The sequence below is a fragment of the Sinocyclocheilus rhinocerous genome, unplaced genomic scaffold (genome assembly GCF_001515625.1).
Source record: "Sinocyclocheilus rhinocerous isolate Xijiao unplaced genomic scaffold, SAMN03320098_v1.1 scaffold5520, whole genome shotgun sequence".
NCBI lineage: Eukaryota > Metazoa > Chordata > Actinopteri > Cypriniformes > Cyprinidae > Sinocyclocheilus > Sinocyclocheilus rhinocerous.
This window is the reverse complement of record NW_015636164.1, coordinates 52,519-61,286: the sequence shown is the minus strand read 5'-3', so window position 1 is coordinate 61,286 and position 8,768 is coordinate 52,519. Positions and strand designations below refer to the sequence as shown.

The following is an 8,768-nucleotide window of genomic DNA, read 5'->3' as shown; positions in this document are numbered from 1 at the left end:
GATATTTTGCTGAGTGTGTTATTGTGCTGATATCTTAAGGACTACCGTGGACAGCTGACTCCTAAAGTTTTTGATATTCTGCATATTCTGTGTGGTGATCAGTTTACAGCAGTGATAGAAATTAATCTTTTCCAATAAGTTTAAGTTGATTTTTATCTTTTATGGGCGTTTTTACCTTCATAAAGCCATTTTGCTAAAGTCGTTTTCCACTTCCCCACATGTTCTGTTTAGTGCAGAACATGAATGCATTTAACCTGCAGTTACAAATGCATTAATACTGTTTTAATATTTTAAACATAAAACATTGAATACTGATGTTTGAAATTATAAAAAAAGAAAAATGAAAAGATACTTTAAATGTGAAATTAAAACTGCCAGTAGGTGGCAGCAAGTCACTGTTAATTAGTGAGTCATTGCGATTGAACCGAATCATTTAAACGCTTGATTCATTGTTGCATTTGCAACAAACAGCATCATGTTGCTCAGAGATGCAAATTGGAATTATATTTGTTGGCGAAATAGAGTAAAAACAGGCAATATTGTGTCTAAAACGTAAGTGTCTTAATATTAAATTCTTGTTTATTGAACTGATGTATAAAATCAAAATCACATTTGTAATCATGCTGCTTTTTGGTGGAAAAAACGTCAGTCTTCACGTGATACTGATTAACTATAAGAAATTATATACATATATACATTTCTGCCCCCATATCTTGAATTTTGTGATCATTCTAAATGCATTTTGATAAACTGAATCATGCAGTGAAAAAACGCACACTGGTCTAACCTACTAGACTTCCTATTGCCTTAGCTACACTTTAGCTAATTTACATGGTAGCTCTCATGAGTCATGGATTTAGCAAGACAAATTAACTATATTTGCCTTTTGTCTTTGGATAATTAGTTGTAAATTCGACGCACAGGTAGCTTAGTCTTTTGTTCATCACCACTTACCTCCACAGCAAGACAAATACAACTGGAAAGGGAAGGAGGCTCTCTGCCTGTCTGTGATGTACATGTTCCGATCGTGCTACACTGCTGTGCTGTGCGCCTGCGCGAAGATGCGGAGGGGAGAAAGGCATCGGAACTCAACAGTCTCTCAACATTTCCTGACCTGACCTGACATCTTGATTTTTTATTTGTTTGACAGGGAAAGCTGTGAGCAAAACAGAAACCTGCTCATGCACACATATATACTGTACATATATTAATTTATTTAAAAAAATAAATAAAACATTAAAAAATTAAAAACTCCCCTGAAAAAAAGGGCACTTGCTCTGGAGGAAGAAAAAGGGCAGGTGCTCAAGCCCCCTTTGATGTCTATATGTGCACGTGCCTGTATTCCCCTCCCATAAATTTTGTGCCTGAAAGAGAAACTCCTACAAATGCAAATTCAATAAGTTCAGGCGCAAAAACAACTGTGTCCACGCCTTTTCAGCGATAATTCTTCATTCCGCATCTTTAGTAAATCCTGACAGTACTATTTTAATGCCAAAAGATGTTTTGCGCTGGCACAAGCTGTTAGTAAATCTGGCCCCTAATCGTCTAAAATCATGTGATAGGCTTGTGTGACATCTGTTTTGTTATTCACAGATAATCTTCCCCTCTGCAGATGCTTTGAAATGGAGTCCAAAATTTTATTAACCACACAAATGCTACATTGACACCATTTGACCCCAAACTGTGTTGGTTCTTGCATGTTTCCATTGATGTTAATGACATTTCAGAGCTATAGGTGTAATGATGAGTCAATGGAGTGAGGATCCATTTGCAGCTTTTAATAAAAGTAGACACACAGTCCTACAGGCAATGGTCCATAAACCGTAACAGGGTTATCAGAGATGAGACAAAGGCAGAGTAACAAGACAGGCGAGTGATCGGGGCTGGCAGCAAGCAGAGTAAACAACAGTCCAAAAAACAGAGCAAGAGAGTCAAAAGGCAGGCAGCGGACAATCCAAAAACGAGAGAAATAGTCCAGGGTCAAACACAGTAATCCAACAGAGAATATGATAACGCTCAGCAATGTCAGCCGGCGCAAAAACAAGACTTCGCGAAGAGTGAGTGTGAGACAGAGGCTTAAGTAGTCCCATAAACAAGCATCAGGTGAGCTCGTAATCAAAGTCAGGTACGGGGTGATGGGAAATGGAGTTTGAGGGGAAGAGTCAATACTCGGGTGATGGCGACCTCTGGTGACGACCAGGGGGAACCACAGAGGCCGGATTCGTTACAATAGGTTTCAAATGCCAATCAGAGGAGAACATTTTGTCTAATGATTTGTCACACAGAAGATCATATTGAGACCATGAATACGGAGTGTGCTCCACAGAAGAATGCTTTTCTTTAGGGACTCATTTAACCACAAATACATACAGTACACTGTTACACAGTACACAGTACACCATTCTCAATTCATATGGTTAAAGTCACCATGACCAAATCAAGCAAGTTATATTTTTATTATCATTCCCAACTGTTGAAGTTTGCATCATCTGTAAGTCTTAAAAAAATGCAGAGATACAGAAAATTCGTTTGAGTTGACATGCCTGTAATGTTTCAGTTTCCACGCACGTGTGTTTGAGAAGCTGTTCTCTCAGAGCAGTGAGGATGTGTCCATGCAGCGCTACCTCACGGCTTTCCCGGTCATCTGTTCACACTTCAGTCAGTGTCTCCATCCTCTCTGTCCAGAAGAGGTCAGTACTGTTAGCCTGGCTTGCCAATCTATTAGACTTCTCTAATACGTATATAAGTAAGCTTGACCAGCTTGATCGTGCAAGACACTTTTTAGATATTCTTATTCTGTGGACCATATGGGCCAACTGATTCACACCTTTACAGACAAAGTTAATTGCATCTGAGGGACTGTCACAAAGTAAATGCACCTGACTAAAGATAACTGAAATACATATAATATTTCAGTACTGAACCACACATACTTTGACAGCATATCATTCGTAATGCCATTACTGGGTCGATTTCCTTGTTATTGTGACCACTATTTATGGAATCTATTATTGCCCTCAGACTGTCCAGGTATCCATCAAGCATCTTTTATTATGGACTTTGTGTTAAAAACATTAAAATTTGCTATCTTGTATCTCACAGCCCATTTGTGGAATCAAAATGATTTTTGTTCCAGTATCATCTAGATGCACGCACGTGATGGAGATTTACCGCTGATTACAGAACCGGCTTTACTGACGAGATGTGCGTTAAATATCGTGCGATATTTATCGTGCAGCCCTATTCAGGATCATTAGAAAATCACAGGTAGGTGAGTTTGATCAGGGTTGGAGCTAAACTCTGCAGCGCACTGGCCCTCCAGGGCAAGATTTGAGGAAACCTGATCTAGATACTATATGCCCCATTTAGTCCTAATGGCCAAAAGTGTGGGGTTTTAATGAAATTTTACCACAGATCATTTTCAAAGGAAAATCTGGAACACTATTTGCACTACTACTAAATGATGTTCTGTCATATGTTTCTTGTTAAATGCATGCGTGTGCATGGACTAGACTGAAGATATAAAGAATCAAAGCTTGAAGCTGTGTGTGACCTTTCTGGAGGAGATTTCCCGTCAGACGTGTACGGTTGTGCTGGAGATATGTGCTGAACAGTGTAACCTACATGAGAAGGTACATTGCAAGGTTGCTTAAAACATAGTCATGATTCAGTGTGACTTAAAGTCATGGGGATCAACCAACATAAAACCTAATTAAAATGAATAATTAAAGGGGTCTGGATTTAGGCTTAAGATATAATATCGATATCTCTGTATGAATATTATAGAGTGGACAGGCATTCTGCAGAAGAAAAAAAGCTTTATGAAGAGCAAATGGTTTTTAAAAGGGAAAAAAAAAACAGACAAGAAAGTAAAACCATTGTAGGATACTATATCATCTACACTCACAGTCATAAGCATGCAGTGTTTTTCAGCTGTGTTGTGCTGTGTTTTAGTTATTGCCCAAACACAGTGCTGAGACCATCAGTACAGCACGCAATAAAAAACTGAAGAAGTCGTTACCAAAGAAAGGAGACGTGCCTAAAGAGAAACCAGGGACGGAAAGCCTCAGGAAGGACAGAGTCATCGTCACAAAGTATGTATAATCTTGCAGTATCATTATAATAACAGTTAGCTGTAGATATGAACACTCACTGGCTCTCTTCTCTTGTAGTCTGGATAAGATGCACCAGGCACTGACAGAACTGTGCGCTTCCTACAGTATCTGTGCTGATTTCACCGTGTTCAAACACATCATTGTACCTGCTGAATTCCTGCTTGCACAGCTGGAGATCAGACTCAACAAGTATTGCTCATTTTTAAGTATTTACTATGAAACTGCAATGTTGACAAGATGAGATTGTTAAAAATCCTCTCAGGTACACACTGTGTCGTAAAGGAATACCTCAAGTCCCCCCTTTTTTGAGATTGCAATGAAGCACTTACAATGGAAGTAAAAGCAGAATGAAGAAGTGTATTTTTTTAGGTGTTATATTATCATGCAACATTATAAAATTGGACATAACTTTACACAGAAAAGGTTTTCACACTAAAATCATGTTAACACGGATATTGTTCACGCCTTGTGGTTATTCTTATGAAGCTGTGTATTTTAACTCTTACAGATTGGCCCCATTCCCTTCCATTGTGCGTGCCTCACTCTAATCTAGACTTTAGCTTCGAAAACCATTTCTGTGGTAATCAACATTATGCCTCAAGATCAACTGTCAGTTGAGCTTAACTTGTTTTGAACCCAGAATATTCCTTTAAAGGTTGTTTGAGAGAGAGAGTCAGCCTTCACAACTGTAAAATGTAAATGAAAAAGCATTCGCTAAAAACACACGAGTCTGATAAATCATTTATCATGCACTGCTTTGTTCATTCAGCATTATTGTGACCTAACGAATAGAGGTTTACAGGGTTATTGTGCAGATGGCCAATTATAAACAGAGAACTCACGAAATCGCCCGACCCTCTGACCTGCTGGCTGGGATTCAGGCATATGTTACAAGTCTGCACAGCCTCAGCTGCTACATCAACATTGATGTCACAAGACTGGTAAAGAGCGTCTTGTTGCAGCAGATGCAACCGCTGGACTCATATGGAGCACAGACCATCACAACACTCTATACAAATTGGTAAGTCCTCATGTAAATGTATTAGCTTACAGGGCCATTCCTTCTAAGCTGAGACTTTCCCTCACTACCAATAGGCTGTGGATCAGTGACCACCTTTCATGAAATCAAACCAAACTGGTTCCACTCTGACCAAAGTGTGCATGTGCCCGGTGTACATGGATGCCATGTGTTGTTCACACAAATGTATGAATGAACTCAATGACATTCGAAAGTTTTGTCCTGAAAAGTGACACCAAAGCATTCACCCCTGGTGGCTGGCTGCAGTATAGTTAATAAACCCTGCGCTCTCCATCTAAACAAATTGGATATAAGCCAAACTAAAAATCAAATTGCACTTAAAATAATGTTTTTCCCAAAGTTCTTATCATGCAGAGGTATGCTGTAGAGTTAGTTTTTTCTAATTAGTTTGTTTTTTAGTTAGTTATTTGATGCAGACTTGGACTCCAAATGATGTCATCGGCGCAAGATGACAGCCCCTATACCTGGGACATTTTGGATTCACTTTTAAATAGTGGAAGGAAGCGGAGACGCGTCATCCATCTTTTTTTACATTCTATGGTTCACATACGATAACAACAAGTGAAAAACAATGCGGGCAGACACAAAAACACTTTCGGTTTGAATGGCTGCTTCACTTCACAGCTGAATTTTCTCAAAGTTACCTCTCAAATAGTAGCATTTTGCTTCAATTGTTTCTTGATGTATGTCCCCTTCATCCAGTGCTGTTTGTTCTCTCTGTTTTACTGACTGAGAAACTGCTTCAGATGAATCAGAGAGAGATCTGAACAAATATGAATCAATTCAGACTGGTTTGCCAAGCTGTTTGGCTAATTCACTCAAAAGAAAGAACTGACTGATAATAATGATTCATTCACAAATGATTTGTATTGCTGGTTCATTCGACAGAAATAGGGACACATAATAACAGATGAAATATTCGCAGGCAAAACGTTTTTAAGGTCAATCAGAATGCTGATGGTGCATACAGCTGTACAGCTGCTGGTGCTGTCTAGTGCTGTCTGCATTTTCTCTGTCAGATTGGATGCATATCAATAATGCATTCAAAATGGAGTCCTGAATTACTGAAACACTGATTTATTCAGGAACTGCCTTTATGAGTGTGTCACTGAATCATGGAACACTTACATTTGTGCTGTTGTTCTAAATATCAGATTTGTGGTCTCTAATTTAAATGTGGTTAATGTGTTTAAATGTGTTCCTGGTTTAAATGGTTTCTGTTGTCAGGTTTCTGGAGGGTCTCTTGCGTCAGGCCAGCCGTGCTCTCATAGTCCACTGTCCTACCACACAGTGTTTTGTTAACCAGAATACTGAGAATGAGCAGAGCTTTCATGCTGAGGAATACTCTGACATTTGTGGTAAGCTGAAAATGAAGATAATATTTCAGCTAAATAACTAAATATTGAATCTAAATATTTTATTTCACATTTTTAATGGCCTACTGGATCTGTATACGATTCATCTTAATTTTCATACATGTATCTAAAGCATTTGTTTCGCATAATATTACATGCTTTTCTTATAATAATAATAATAATAATAATAATAATAATAATACAAAGTAATGTAATATGTGTGAAAAGATATTTAAATCATTCTGTATACAAGTCCACATTCCCTCTTTTTGTATCTCCTTACATTTTATTATTATTGTAAATGTATACATGGCAAAAGCCTTGTGATTTTATGGTGAATCTTAATTATCTTAATTTTCATACATGTATCTAAAGCATTTGTTTCGCATAATATTACATGCTTTTCTTATAATAATAATAATAATAATAATAATAATAATAATAATAATACAAAGTAATGTAATATGTGTGAAAATATATTTAAATCATTCTGTATACAAGTCCACATTCCCTCTTTTTGTATTTACTTACATTTTATTATTATTGTAAATGTATACATGGCAAAAGCCTTGTGATTTTATGGTGACATTTCTGTGTAGGTTTGCGATCGTTGGCTGAACTGATTGGCCCTTTTGGACTGAAGTTTTTAAATGAGAACCTCATGTGGCACATCATATCCCAAGTTGGAGAACTGAAGGTATGATGTCTTTCAAAATGAAGACATAATTCATCCTTTGACATAATTTACAAACATGGCTAATTAAATAGCTAATTAAAGTGTATAAATGATTGAATTAAATCATGTTGTCATTGTCAGAAACTAGTAAGTGACAACATGGATGCCCTGGTGCAAATGAGAGCTAACTATGAGAATCCTGAAGCAATGAGTGACCTTCAAAAGAAACTGACAGGTACAATTATGGAGCCTAAACTTTCGAACTTCATTACTCAAGCTTAAATCTGTCAAGACTTAGAAACTTATATCCTACAACCCCAATTCCAGAGAAGTTGGGACGTTTTGTAAAATGCAATAAAATCAAGAATCTGTGATTTGTTAATTCTCTTTAACTTTTATTTAATTGACAAAAAGTACAAATAAAAGATTCCCAAAGTTTTCACTGACCAATGTAAATGTATTTTGTAAATATGAATACATTTTGATTTTGATGGCTACAACACATTTCAAAAAAGTTGGGACAGAGGCAAAGTTTTGAAACAGTTCACAGTAAGCAGGTGAATTGGTAATAGGTCAAGGTATCATGTTTGGGTATAAAAGGAACATCTCAGACTTTGCAAGCAAAGCTGGATCATGGCTCATTACTTTGTGCCAAATTTCATGAGAGAAGTGTCAAACAAATCAAAAATCACATTTCGCAATGCAAAATTGCAAAGAATTTAGGTCTTTCACCAAGTACCATACATCATATTGTGAAAAAACTACATGTAGGGCAAGGCAGGAAAGCTCAGTTGAATGTGCTTGACCTTTGAGCCCTCAGATGGCATTGCATAAGAAACCATCATGCTGCTGTGTTAAATATAGCCACATGGGCTCAGGTGTACTTCAGAAAACCACTGTCATTTACCACAGTCTGCTGCTGCATCAAGAAATGCTACGTGAATATCTGATACTCTAGGAGAAAGCTATACATCAATTCTATGCAGCAATGCTGCCAGGTTCTCTGGGCCAGAGCTTATCTCAGATAGTCAAAAAAAGGAAAGGTGTGCTGTACTCAGATGAGTCCACATTTCAACTTCTTTCCGGGAAAAATGGATTTCAAGTTCTCAGTCCCAAAGACCAAAGGGACCATCCAGACTTTCATTAGCGACAGAAGCAAAAGCAAACGTCTGTCATGGTATGGGGTTGCATTGGTGCAAACAGCATGGGTGACTGGCATATGTGCGAAGGTACTATTGACATGGAGGCATATATATCAGACAACAACAATCACAGACTGCTGAGCATCTGAAGCCTTGTTTCAAGAGAGACTGGACAAAACTTTAACAATCAGTATCTTTAATTCCCAAACAATGAAACATTGTAATTAAAAGGAAAGTTGATGTGACACAGTGTTAAACGTGCCACTGTCCAAACATTTTTTTGGAGTGTGTTGCAGCCATCAAAATCAAAATTTGTTCATATTTACAAAATACATTTACGTTGGTCAGTGAAAACTTTGGAAATCTTTTCTTTGTACTTTTGTCAATTAAATAAGTTAATGAGAATGAACAAATCACAGATTCTTGATTTTATTGCATTTT

General features: G+C 37.4%; 1 protein-coding gene across 1 annotated transcript in view; it reads left to right on the top strand.

Moving 5' to 3' along the window:
* LOC107747702 (nck-associated protein 1-like) overlaps nucleotides 1-8,768 on the top strand; it is a 31,125-nt gene that overhangs the window by 10,835 nt on the left and 11,522 nt on the right. Inside the window, exons 10-17 of the mRNA XM_016562302.1 lie at nucleotides 2,558-2,690; nucleotides 3,513-3,632; nucleotides 3,955-4,094; nucleotides 4,173-4,304; nucleotides 4,918-5,136; nucleotides 6,382-6,512; nucleotides 7,109-7,206; nucleotides 7,327-7,420. Of these exons, the coding sequence (XP_016417788.1) occupies nucleotides 2,558-2,690; nucleotides 3,513-3,632; nucleotides 3,955-4,094; nucleotides 4,173-4,304; nucleotides 4,918-5,136; nucleotides 6,382-6,512; nucleotides 7,109-7,206; nucleotides 7,327-7,420 (1,067 nt within the window). The remainder of the gene's footprint in view (nucleotides 1-2,557; nucleotides 2,691-3,512; nucleotides 3,633-3,954; nucleotides 4,095-4,172; nucleotides 4,305-4,917; nucleotides 5,137-6,381; nucleotides 6,513-7,108; nucleotides 7,207-7,326; nucleotides 7,421-8,768) is intronic.